At 58.0% G+C, this 13222-nt stretch overlaps 1 protein-coding gene across 1 annotated transcript in view; it reads right to left on the bottom strand.

The window, feature by feature from the left end:
• The window catches only part of LOC102251931 (E3 ubiquitin-protein ligase HERC2), an 86271-nt gene that overhangs the window by 69061 nt on the left and 3988 nt on the right, over positions 1-13222 (bottom strand). Inside the window, 10 exon segments of the mRNA XM_014546210.1 lie at positions 1-129; positions 616-767; positions 1244-1432; positions 2034-2207; positions 2770-2941; positions 3473-3583; positions 9254-9410; positions 9800-9900; positions 10503-10722; positions 11831-11968. The exon segment at positions 1-129 is cut by the window's left edge and continues 26 nt beyond it. Of these exon segments, the coding sequence (XP_014401696.1) occupies positions 1-129; positions 616-767; positions 1244-1432; positions 2034-2207; positions 2770-2941; positions 3473-3583; positions 9254-9410; positions 9800-9900; positions 10503-10722; positions 11831-11968 (1543 nt within the window).

Raw genomic sequence — 13222 nt, 5'->3', positions numbered from 1 at the left:
CCCCAGGTGTACAGCTCCCCCTCGGCGGTGATGGCTGCGCTGTAGGTGCTCCCACAGGCGATGTGCACCACGTGCTTGCCGGCCTGCTTGCCGGAGAAGGCGGAGATCACCTTGGGCTCCTCCAGGGGCCTGTGGGGAGAGAAGCTGCTGCCTCCTGCCACGAGGAGGGAATAGAGCCCTCCAACACCTCCCTGGTGCTTGTTAAGCGAGCGCCCAATGCCAAGCCCAGCATCCAGCGGGAAGAGCGAAGTGGTGCTGTCACAGACGCACAGTGAGGACGCACAGAGCTGTTCTAGACTGGCCTTCTGAACCACCCGTCACCCACAGCCCCACACAGCGGGGTGTTCAATGACTGACTTCTGACCCTGAGGAAGCAACACTACAGTTCAGTTAGGAGGGGACCTCGTCACGCTGAAGACACAGGACTGGGGCTCTGCTCTAGAACACTCCACGGGGTGCAGAGCGTGGTGAAAGCGGGGACAAGAGCCGCAAGTGCTGCAGCTGGGGGAGATGCCAGCCCGTGCTGGGCACCCTTGGCAGCGTCTCCCGCCCAGCCCTGCATGTCAGAGTCGCTGGGAAACACGGAGAGCATGGTTAGAGGGTGGCTGCACGTACACGGTGTCCCCGTGGCCCAGCCGGCCGCCGTCCCCGCAGCCCCAGGAGTACACCTCGCCAGTGGCGGCCAAGGCCAGGTAGTGGTGGCCGTCGGAATGGGCTGCAATCTTCACGATGTTTCTGGAGGCAAGACCCTGGACCAGCTGTGGGGCCTAATGGACAAACAGAGGAAGACATGACCAGTGAGTGAGCCAGACAAGGAGCAGCACGCTCCCTTCGGTCCGCTGCCCACCCTATCAACCCCAACGACCTGGAAGGACCCGGGCCTCCCAGCGCCAATGGAGGCCTCCCAGCGCTCTGGGCAGGATCAGGCTGCCTGAGCAGCGGTCACTCAGTCGAGGCGGAGAGCACCTCCTTGGACAGGAACTCGCTCGTCCCGACCTGCCACCGCCCCCCGGCTGGACGCCCTCCTGGTTCCTGCCTGGCCCGTCCCATGAGCCTGCCCTGCGAGGCAGGTTATGAGTGGGAGCCTCAGTCGGGAGTGTCACCGTGAGGATCCTTGATCGTGGCAGCTAAGGGAGTCTGCCTCACGATCGTGACAAAAGGCTGTGACGAAGGTTTTAAACGTAACGAGTAACAGGCAGCGAACAGACGCTTACAACCTCTGGGCATCGGAGGAGGCACCCACCAGCGTGTCGCTGTTGTAGGCCTGCGTGTACACGCGGCCGTTGCGCGACAGGATCAGGAAGCGCTTCTCCGCACAGGCGATCTGCGTGACGCCCAGGTTGGCCAGGCCTTTGCTCTGGATGGGACCGATCACGTTGGCGTAGCACTTCCATCCGATCAGCCCCCAGCCTATGACTTCCTGCACAGACCCCTGTGAGGTGGCAAAGGAAGCACACGTTCTCTTGAGGGCAGCAGCAGAGCCTCTCTCTCGGCCAAAAGAAAGGGCGCTGCAGGCTGGTGCAGCCTGCGCCCTGTGAGGGAACCGAGGCCCTGCAAGCTAAAGAGCGAGCACGTGCAGAGCGGGCGACTCAGAGCACGGAGCCCCTCGGCACACCCACGTCGCCCGTCCACCGACAAGACCAAGTGACCGAGTGGCTATTTCCACAGCGTTTACTTTTCAGAGCCCATGAAAAAGCAGTGCACGCGGCCCGGCCAGTGTGGCTCCATGGTTGGTGCACCTATGAACCAGGAGGTCACAGTGGTATTCCCAGTCAGGGCACATGCCCGGGTTGCGGGCTCACCCCCCGTGTCGGGTGTGCAAGAGGCAGCCGATCAGTGATTCTCTCTCATCGTTGATGTTTCTATCTCTCTCTCCCTCTCCCTTCCCCTCTGGAATCAATAAAAATACATTAAACAAACAAAAAAAGAGGCGGGAAGGGTAACGTGGAGCCAGAGGCTCTGAGCCAGCCCCCTCAACACCACACCACACACGGGAGTCTGGGGGTGCACTGACGTGGGCCATCGAGAACAACCTTGTGGGACGTGGGGGAGCTGCACAGCGGCGGCATGCAGGGCGCAGCCAGGCGGTCCAGGTGGGCCATGACCACCACGGCCGTCTGTCGCAGGTCGATGGCCAGCTCACTGTCTTGCGGGAGGACAAGGTACCGGAGGAAGCTCTCGTTGGGGCTCAGAGGGCCCGACAGCAGCTGGAAGGGAAGCACAGGCCACCTCAGGCAGTGATTCCCCATCGGCGAGCCTGCCCTCCGCCATCGGGTGAGAACCGTCGCTGGCGCGCTGACACGCCCCTGCACCCCCTGCACACGCAGCCGTGACACGCCTGGCACCGCGCGCTCCGCATCCCAAGGGCCTCGGGACCCAGAGCAGCTTCGCAGGAACACGGCGCTGCCCCACGACCGGCTTTGAGAACTGGAACAAAACCCACTTCTTGTCACCAACTGCAGCACCTGCTGGAGAAGAGCTGGTGCTGCTGGCGCCTCACTCACCCTCGGTCTGTGAGGGCGGAGCAGCCTCGCTCACGGCCGCCTCGTGACACCAGAATCAGGCAGCTCTCCCCTGGAACGGCTACGGCTCTCAGGGAGGACCTCCAGGAGCGGCCGGGGCAGGGGTCAGACCCAGGGCATGCTCGGCCACCAGCCTCCGCGTACCCACGACCGGCGACCACCCCCACGGACACGTGCTCTGGCCTTGTTTGCAGAAGCCTAGCTCTGAGGATGACCAAGAAGCGAGGAGCCTCGTGAGGACACTCACCAGGGTGTCGCCCTCCGCGTGAGGGGCGTCCTTGCCGCAGAGCATGTTCTGGAACCGCTGCAGCAGGGGCAGGAGGGGGGCGCTGGTGCCCTGCGCGGACCGCTCGTTGTCCGTCTCCTGAGTCCCGCTGTCCCACAACTGAAGCAACAACAGGATGGCCGACAGCATTTGGCTGAAAGAGAAAATACCTTTATTCTCTAGAAAAGCAGATGAACTTTTTTTGGCAATAGCCTGTCAAAAACAAAAGCACGCTGGGCCAGCGTGGCTCAGCAGCTGAGCACCGACCTATGAACCAGGTCACAGTTCGATTCCCGGTCAGGGCACATGCCCAGGTTGCAGGCTCGATCCCCAGTGGGGGGCGGGCAGGAGGGAGGCAGCCTATAGATGGGGCAGGTGTCCTGACAGGGAATCGAACTGGCGACCTATTGGTTCCTAGGTCAATGCTCAACCACTGAGTCACATTGCTGGGCTCCCTTCCTCTCTCTCTTATAAAAAAAGAAAAGAAAAAGGAACAATTCTGAGACTACTAGAAAGGTGAACACTAAACAGGAAGTAAACAAAGCTGAGTGCACCCGGTGTGAAGAACAGAGAGCCCTGGAAAGAAAGGGCTCTTGGCTATAACCACAGAGGAGTCGGTGAAACGCCAGAACGCACACCAGAGGTTCCGCGAGGCGTTTCCCGAACGCGGGGCGCGGCGCCTCACCTCAGCGTGCCTCTCTGCACAGCCAGCTCCAGCAGCAGGGCCAGGGCCAGGTGCTGGTCCTGCAGGGGGATGCTGCCCGGCCCCTTGGTGCCAGGCGTCCCGTGAACATCCCTGAAATCAGAGCAGAGGGTCAGGAACAAAGCGAGGCGGAGCTTCAGGAGAACATGCTAAACAACGCAGGATGTTCACGGCTCTCCCAGGGAGACGCATACTCTTCACACCGAGAACCACGGTGCTGAGACTCGACTCGCTGCTGAAATTCCATCAGAGACACGTCTCCCATGAAAGCGCCGCACCGGGTGCTGTCGGTGATTAGAAGACACAGTCCAATTCCCGCAGTACAACCTCACCTGTGCTCTACTCACATCACGCGTAGGAGAGTGGTTAGAGCGCCTTCGGGAGTCAGGGACAGGGAAGGGGCTCGAGTAGCAACAGTCCTCTCCCAACTGAAGGGTCAATTTCTAGAACCACCGTGAGTCTACGGGCAATAGGCCTGCGCTGATTTTTATCCGTCATCTAAGAAGTAACGTTAACTTTTCCTGGTTTCCAAATGGTAAGTGACACGTCTTCTTAACCAAGATGGGAAGGGAGGTCTTCCAGCACCGCCATTACAGCTCAACTTCTGAAATTACCCCCACACCCACAGGCCCCAGCCCACGGCGCGCGGGGAGCCAAGCCCATGGTCCTTAGGCGCCGGGACCACAGGAGGCCCTGTTTGTGGGAGAGGACACGGCAGTGACCTCACAGTGTCTGTGCTGCGGGCTCAGTACTGAGTGTGTGTGTGTCTGTGCTGCGGGCTCAGTACTGAGTGTGTGTGTGTCTGTGCTGCGGGCTCAGTACTGAGTGTGTGTGTGTCTGTGCTGCGGGCTCAGTACTGAGTGTGTGTGTGTCTGTGCTGCGGGCTCAGTACTGAGTGTGTGTGTGTCTGTGCTGCGGGCTCAGTACTGAGTGTGTGTGTGTCTGTGCTGCGGGCTCAGTACTGAGTGTGTGTGTGTCTGTGCTGCGGGCTCAGTACTGAGTGTGTGTGTGTCTGTGCTGCGGGCTCAGTACTGAGTGTGTGTGTGTCTGTGCTGCGGGCTCAGTACTGAGTGTGTGTGTGTCTGTGCTGCGGGCTCAGTACTGAGTGTGTGTGTGTCTGTGCTGCGGGCTCAGTACTGAGTGTGTGTGTGTCTGTGCTGCGGGCTCAGTACTGAGTGTGTGTGTGTCTGTGCTGCGGGCTCAGTACTGAGTGTGTGTGTGTCTGTGCTGCGGGCTCAGTACTGAGTGTGTGTGTGTCTGTGCTGCGGGCTCAGTACTGAGTGTGTGTGTGTCTGTGCTGCGGGCTCAGTACTGAGTGTGTGTGTGTCTGTGCTGCGGGCTCAGTACTGAGTGTGTGTGTGTCTGTGCTGCGGGCTCAGTACTGAGTGTGTGTGTGTCTGTGCTGCGGGCTCAGTACTGAGTGTGTGTGTGTCTGTGCTGCGGGCTCAGTACTGAGTGTGTGTGTGTCTGTGCTGCGGGCTCAGTACTGAGTGTGTGTGTGTCTGTGCTGCGGGCTCAGTACTGAGTGTGTGTGTGTCTGTGCTGCGGGCTCAGTACTGAGTGTGTGTGTGTCTGTGCTGCGGGCTCAGTACTGAGTGTGTGTGTGTCTGTGCTGCGGGCTCAGTACTGAGTGTGTGTGTGTCTGTGCTGCGGGCTCAGTACTGAGTGTGTGTGTGTCTGTGCTGCGGGCTCAGTACTGAGTGTGTGTGTGTCTGTGCTGCGGGCTCAGTACTGAGTGTGTGTGTGTCTGTGCTGCGGGCTCAGTACTGAGTGTGTGTGTGTCTGTGCTGCGGGCTCAGTACTGAGTGTGTGTGTGTCTGTGCTGCGGGCTCAGTACTGAGTGTGTGTGTGTCTGTGCTGCGGGCTCAGTACTGAGTGTGTGTGTGTCTGTGCTGCGGGCTCAGTACTGAGTGTGTGTGTGTCTGTGCTGCGGGCTCAGTACTGAGTGTGTGTGTGTCTGTGCTGCGGGCTCAGTACTGAGTGTGTGTGTGTCTGTGCTGCGGGCTCAGTACTGAGTGTGTGTGTGTCTGTGCTGCGGGCTCAGTACTGAGTGTGTGTGTGTCTGTGCTGCGGGCTCAGTACTGAGTGTGTGTGTGTCTGTGCTGCGGGCTCAGTACTGAGTGTGTGTGTGTCTGTGCTGCGGGCTCAGTACTGAGTGTGTGTGTGTCTGTGCTGCGGGCTCAGTACTGAGTGTGTGTGTGTCTGTGCTGCGGGCTCAGTACTGAGTGTGTGTGTGTCTGTGCTGCGGGCTCAGTACTGAGTGTGTGTGTGTCTGTGCTGCGGGCTCAGTACTGAGTGTGTGTGTGTCTGTGCTGCGGGCTCAGTACTGAGTGTGTGTGTGTCTGTGCTGCGGGCTCAGTACTGAGTGTGTGTGTGTCTGTGCTGCGGGCTCAGTACTGAGTGTGTGTGTGTCTGTGCTGCGGGCTCAGTACTGAGTGTGTGTGTGTCTGTGCTGCGGGCTCAGTACTGAGTGTGTGTGTGTCTGTGCTGCGGGCTCAGTACTGAGTGTGTGTGTGTCTGTGCTGCGGGCTCAGTACTGAGTGTGTGTGTGTCTGTGCTGCGGGCTCAGTACTGAGTGTGTGTGTGTCTGTGCTGCGGGCTCAGTACTGAGTGTGTGTGTGTCTGTGCTGCGGGCTCAGTACTGAGTGTGTGTGTGTCTGTGCTGCGGGCTCAGTACTGAGTGTGTGTGTGTCTGTGCTGCGGGCTCAGTACTGAGTGTGTGTGTGTCTGTGCTGCGGGCTCAGTACTGAGTGTGTGTGTGTCTGTGCTGCGGGCTCAGTACTGAGTGTGTGTGTGTCTGTGCTGCGGGCTCAGTACTGAGTGTGTGTGTGTCTGTGCTGCGGGCTCAGTACTGAGTGTGTGTGTGTCTGTGCTGCGGGCTCAGTACTGAGTGTGTGTGTGTCTGTGCTGCGGGCTCAGTACTGAGTGTGTGTGTGTCTGTGCTGCGGGCTCAGTACTGAGTGTGTGTGTGTCTGTGCTGCGGGCTCAGTACTGAGTGTGTGTGTGTCTGTGCTGCGGGCTCAGTACTGAGTGTGTGTGTGTCTGTGCTGCGGGCTCAGTACTGAGTGTGTGTGTGTCTGTGCTGCGGGCTCAGTACTGAGTGTGTGTGTGTCTGTGCTGCGGGCTCAGTACTGAGTGTGTGTGTGTCTGTGCTGCGGGCTCAGTACTGAGTGTGTGTGTGTCTGTGCTGCGGGCTCAGTACTGAGTGTGTGTGTGTCTGTGCTGCGGGCTCAGTACTGAGTGTGTGTGTGTCTGTGCTGCGGGCTCAGTACTGAGTGTGTGTGTGTCTGTGCTGCGGGCTCAGTACTGAGTGTGTGTGTGTCTGTGCTGCGGGCTCAGTACTGAGTGTGTGTGTGTCTGTGCTGCGGGCTCAGTACTGAGTGTGTGTGTGTCTGTGCTGCGGGCTCAGTACTGAGTGTGTGTGTGTCTGTGCTGCGGGCTCAGTACTGAGTGTGTGTGTGTCTGTGCTGCGGGCTCAGTACTGAGTGTGTGTGTGTCTGTGCTGCGGGCTCAGTACTGAGTGTGTGTGTGTCTGTGCTGCGGGCTCAGTACTGAGTGTGTGTGTGTCTGTGCTGCGGGCTCAGTACTGAGTGTGTGTGTGTCTGTGCTGCGGGCTCAGTACTGAGTGTGTGTGTGTCTGTGCTGCGGGCTCAGTACTGAGTGTGTGTGTGTCTGTGCTGCGGGCTCAGTACTGAGTGTGTGTGTGTCTGTGCTGCGGGCTCAGTACTGAGTGTGTGTGTGTCTGTGCTGCGGGCTCAGTACTGAGTGTGTGTGTGTCTGTGCTGCGGGCTCAGTACTGAGTGTGTGTGTGTCTGTGCTGCGGGCTCAGTACTGAGTGTGTGTGTGTCTGTGCTGCGGGCTCAGTACTGAGTGTGTGTGTGTCTGTGCTGCGGGCTCAGTACTGAGTGTGTGTGTGTCTGTGCTGCGGGCTCAGTACTGAGTGTGTGTGTGTCTGTGCTGCGGGCTCAGTACTGAGTGTGTGTGTGTCTGTGCTGCGGGCTCAGTACTGAGTGTGTGTGTGTCTGTGCTGCGGGCTCAGTACTGAGTGTGTGTGTGTCTGTGCTGCGGGCTCAGTACTGAGTGTGTGTGTGTCTGTGCTGCGGGCTCAGTACTGAGTGTGTGTGTGTCTGTGCTGCGGGCTCAGTACTGAGTGTGTGTGTGTCTGTGCTGCGGGCTCAGTACTGAGTGTGTGTGTGTCTGTGCTGCGGGCTCAGTACTGAGTGTGTGTGTGTCTGTGCTGCGGGCTCAGTACTGAGTGTGTGTGTGTCTGTGCTGCGGGCTCAGTACTGAGTGTGTGTGTGTCTGTGCTGCGGGCTCAGTACTGAGTGTGTGTGTGTCTGTGCTGCGGGCTCAGTACTGAGTGTGTGTGTGTCTGTGCTGCGGGCTCAGTACTGAGTGTGTGTGTGTCTGTGCTGCGGGCTCAGTACTGAGTGTGTGTGTGTCTGTGCTGCGGGCTCAGTACTGAGTGTGTGTGTGTCTGTGCTGCGGGCTCAGTACTGAGTGTGTGTGTGTCTGTGCTGCGGGCTCAGTACTGAGTGTGTGTGTGTCTGTGCTGCGGGCTCAGTACTGAGTGTGTGTGTGTCTGTGCTGCGGGCTCAGTACTGAGTGTGTGTGTGTCTGTGCTGCGGGCTCAGTACTGAGTGTGTGTGTGTCTGTGCTGCGGGCTCAGTACTGAGTGTGTGTGTGTCTGTGCTGCGGGCTCAGTACTGAGTGTGTGTGTGTCTGTGCTGCGGGCTCAGTACTGAGTGTGTGTGTGTCTGTGCTGCGGGCTCAGTACTGAGTGTGTGTGTGTCTGTGCTGCGGGCTCAGTACTGAGTGTGTGTGTGTCTGTGCTGCGGGCTCAGTACTGAGTGTGTGTGTGTCTGTGCTGCGGGCTCAGTACTGAGTGTGTGTGTGTCTGTGCTGCGGGCTCAGTACTGAGTGTGTGTGTGTCTGTGCTGCGGGCTCAGTACTGAGTGTGTGTGTGTCTGTGCTGCGGGCTCAGTACTGAGTGTGTGTGTGTCTGTGCTGCGGGCTCAGTACTGAGTGTGTGTGTGTCTGTGCTGCGGGCTCAGTACTGAGTGTGTGTGTGTCTGTGCTGCGGGCTCAGTACTGAGTGTGTGTGTGTCTGTGCTGCAGGCTCAGTACTGAGTGTGTGTGTGTCTGTGCTGCAGGCTCAGTACTGAATGTGTGTGTGTCTTTAATTTAAAACCGTTAACAAAACACATGGCCCCCCGACCAGAGCTCACGCCCAGCGGGAGACTGCGTGCAGGTGGAAGATGCCGTCTGGAGCAGTCGCTCAGTCCTACGTTGCCAATTAAGACAACGCCCATCACTCACGGATGGCAGGCACGTCCTCAGGGGGAGGCACAATAGGGGCTCAAATACTTGATGAAAGGCTGAGCCCCGAACCCTAAAATGTGTGAAAATGAATTCCAGAAGCATCGTCACGTCCCAGCCCACTCCTGGGTCCATCAGGTGTGCAAAGTCAAACGTCTGAAAAGAGCCAAGATCCGGAACCAGGGGCCTGAGAGGGTGGAGGGCACGCAGGAAGCCGCCTGCGGAGCCCTGGCAGCTACAGGCAGCCCGGAGGCAGCGCCCAGCACAGGACGGAGCACACGGCACCGCAGCGACCAGGTGTGTGCCGGGGGCTGGAATGTCAGGGTCACTCTGTAGGTACACGACTGTCTCACCACGTCACTGACAAATTAAAGGAGTAAAGCTACGAAGAAGGGGAGGAGACCGAGCTCGCCGCAGCGCTCGCGGGAAGACGTGCGGACTCACCCCGTCACGACGGACCTGAGGAAGCGGGTCGCTCTCTCCACCACCTCCAGCCACACGGAAGACACGGTGCTCTCGTCGAAGAGCGAGGCCTCGGGCAGGGCTCGCAGGGCGTCCAGGGACTCCTGCAGCAGCTCGCTGCACAGGTCCGCGTCCTCCCCTGGGCACACACGCACGTCAGGGAGGCCACCCCGTCCCGGGCGGCCCGAGCCCTCACACAGGGGCCCCCGCCCACACGGTCAACCCCCCACTCTCCTCGCCATGAGCCACTGCAGGGACTCCAGAGACCGAAGTTAAAGTCGTCCCCAGGGCAATTCTGCACTTTACGGCTCTCCCAGGAGCAAGTCTAACTTCTTGTTCTCCTAGAAAGTAGTCAGGTCTGAGGCCCTGCAGGGGTTTTTGCACATTTTTAAGAAGCACAGACCTTTTCTCCGTCATGAACAAAGCCTAGGAGGCATCAACAACCCCTGGCATGGGCCCAGGCCACGTGGGGGGACAGCGAGGAGAGCAGCGGAGCCTGAGCGCAGGCAGCAACCCCGGGGCACCTACCTGACCGCCAGGCCCTGCGCAGGAACGCAAAGGCGAAGGACAGAGCAGCTCGGGACCCAACTCTTGCCAGTCCTTCCACCCCTTTGCCTGTGGGCCGGGCGCTGCAGGGACAATGGGGGAACAGCTGGTCAGAGGAGGCGCGCACTGAATCCAGGGCGCCCTATGAAGGGTGCATACCCAACGGGGCCAATCCGTTTCTTTAGATGGCAGGCTCACCAGGGACTTCCAGTTTCGTGGTTTTTTTAAAACTTTTACCAAATGCCCTTTGTAAAGGACAAGTATTCTCTTTCAGGAACAGAAAAGAGAAACTTAAAAAGGTTCGAGCCCTGGCTGGTGTGCCCAGTGGGTTGGAACATCGTCCCAGACACATACATAACGGTGACAGGTTCCACTCCCGGGCAGGGCACCTGCACCTGCAGGAGTAGCCAAATGATGTTTCTCTCTCTCTCCCCCATCCTCTCTCTAAAAATCAATAAAAATTTTTAAAAAGGTTTAGAAGAAAACAAAGGCTGAAATAATGGTACAGGTTGCAGCCTGTTACTTATGAGCAAATTGGCGAAGCCATGGTCCAAACGAGAGAAAGCCTCCAAAAGGGGGAGGAAAGGAAGCCTCGCACACCACGAGGCCTGTCCCCACAGCCTCCAGCTCCCCTGCACACGCAGCCGCCTCCACGCGGCCCGGGATGGTCCTCACTCGGGGTTACCTTTTCTTGTCCACAGAAGGCAAAGAGCTGCTGCTGCTCTTCCACTTGACCTTGGCGCTCTCCTGGGCCACGGCTCTGTTCAGGGCGATGAAGTAGCGCTCCAGGATGACCAGCCGCTGCCGGAGCCTCAGGGCGGACAGGGTGCTGGTGGCCGCCTGCACGGCCAGGGCCTGCTGCTCCTTCACCAGCACCGAGAGACACTCCTTCAGCTCACCCACGTCTGGAAAACACGACGAGGACCCCGCCCTCAGCAGCCGGGCACAGGCTGTAACGAAGGGTCACGGCAGCAGGGCCCACCCGCGAGCACCACAGGCAAACCCAGGGCTCAGCCTGCGCAGCCGAGGTGACCGGGAGCCCTCGCAGCCACCATCCGGCAGGGCTGTGTGTTTCCTGGGGAGGAAACGGAGGCACAGAGAACTCCCACAGTCACCAGGTGAGGAGGACACGCGGGAGGACCACGCTTAGCCACCGTGGTAGACTGACTCTCTGTAAACGTGGTATGAATGTTCTCAACACAAAATTATAAAGTTAGTAATTGTCAGCAGCACATTTTCTAGACAGAGAGAAAATCTCTACCCATTATTTCCATGTTATGAAACCAAATTCAAAATAAAACACTGTCTCTTGCCCTAACCAGTTTGGCTCCGTTGGTTGGGCACGGTCCCATGCACCAGGAGGTCACTGCTCAGTGGTTAGAGCATCAGCCCATGTACAGAACCGTGCTGGGTTCGATTCCTGGTCAAGGGCACATGCCTGAGTTGCAGGTTCAATCCCAGGCTCCTGTTGGGGCATGAGCAGGAGGCAACCAATCGATGTGTCTCTCTCACATCCATGTTTCTCTCCCCCTCCCCCCCTTCCTTGCACTCTCTCTATATTCTCAGGTGGTAACAAAAAAACAAAGGGATGAAACTGGCCCTAACCGGGTGGCACAGCTGGTTGGAGCATCATCCCAAACATGAAAAGGTTGCAGGTTCGACCCCCAGTCACAGCACAAAGGGGGCAGGTAAGGGAGGCAACCGGTGGATGTTTCTCTCTCACATCAATGTGTTTCTCTCTCTCTCTCTCTCTCTCTCTCTCTCTCACCTATCTCTCTCTCTCTCTCTCCCCGCCTTATTCTCTAAGAATCAATAAACATCCTCAGGTGAAAAAAAAAAGGGGGGGGGGGGGGACGGAAGTCATAGATTACATATTATGTACGGTTTACTACAACATAAAAAATTTTGAGTAATATTTTTCTAAATGCCATAACCCCGCCCCCCAAAGCCACCGATGGCACCTGGAAAGTGAGGGCCAGCCCAGGCCCCCAGCACTGAGGCTCCGAGCCCTACCTGGCTGCCTGCCCCACACCCAGCTCTCCAGGATGGACTTGGACCTGCGCACAGGTGCAGGGGTCTCTTCTTCATCCTTTTTGTCTTTGTCGTTCAGATCTTCTTTCTTTGTCCCACTTTGAGTATCAACACCATCATCTGAAAAAATTTGTTAAAAAAATGCTTTTTAATCTATAAATTGCTTTTCAAAATGTAACATCCACTTGTCTGCCTCCCTGCAGATGCCCCTCCCAGAAATGGGAAGGAGACGTTACAACATGGACATACGGAACGTTTGATGATTATTTTTAATGACACGAGTCATCGCCGTAACAGGCACAGTGCGACTTACGACGAAAGGAACTGCCCATAACCCTTTTAATGAGGAAACCTATACGGCACTCAAATTCTCTGAAGCACGTCTTCCAAATGTTCCATCAATTTCCTGCTACAGTTTACAACGAATAAACGTCGTCTTTGGCATCCACCTACTTGAGTTTCATAGTAACTGCTCTTACCCAGTGATTCCCAACTGTGTCCCTGGAAAGGGAGGGTGACTCGGCAATCACTCCACCCCACACCCGCCCTCCTCCACCCCCACCGAGAACCACTGCTGACGCCAGCACCATGGACAGAGCGCCGGACACAAGGGAAAGCTGAGAACCATGACTTCCCGGCACCGGCCACTTAGAGTCCAGTCAAGAGCCAACGTCATGACACTCCTTACCCAGCAAGTGTAGAAGAATGAACAACTTAACCTTGAAGTGTAAACTCGTCCTGTCTTCGAGGCTCTGTACTAAGTAATCACTTTCTAACAACACAACTAGAAACGCACTTCTAGTCCGTGGAAGAGAGCACAGTGTTACAGACAGCGAGGGGTCTCTAAGGACGCATGGAGCCCAGGCGGACGAGCGCGCAAAGGCAGGGCTCAGCCGGGAGCGCGCGGGGGAGGTCGCGTGAACACGTGGACTCTGGCCCTCGCTGTGGAAGCAGCGGTTTAGCACGGCTTCCTGAGGGCACACGCCCTCCTCTGGCTCCAACACTCCTGAACGAAGGGACAGCCCACACTCTGAGAAGCAAGCCTCCCAGTGGGACTTGGAGCTGTGAGCTGTGAGCTGTGAGCCGTGCACGTGCCCAGCCTGCGCCAGCCCCACGGCATCCTGTCAGGGGGTGTCTGCCATGGGCTCCAGGGGTCCTGGGGGTGAGAGCCTGTGGACTAAGGGACCGAAAGTAACTCTCAGTTCCCAAGGCCAGGAGGACAGGATCCTTTTCCTAACACAGGGCCTCTGTGCGGTGCCTTCGACTTTGGTGTATAAAGCCGTCCCCTGGGCATCAGCAGGCACAGCCTCGAGGGTCTGGAAGCAGCTGGCACTGCAAGGAGCGCAGGTTCCCCCCTCACGCCCGCCCCCCCGC

This window comes from Myotis brandtii, unplaced genomic scaffold (genome assembly GCF_000412655.1).
Source record: "Myotis brandtii unplaced genomic scaffold, ASM41265v1 scaffold435, whole genome shotgun sequence".
Taxonomy (NCBI): domain Eukaryota; kingdom Metazoa; phylum Chordata; class Mammalia; order Chiroptera; family Vespertilionidae; genus Myotis; species Myotis brandtii.
Note: the sequence above shows the minus strand (reverse complement) of the source record. Positions and strands in the feature narration are given on the sequence as shown.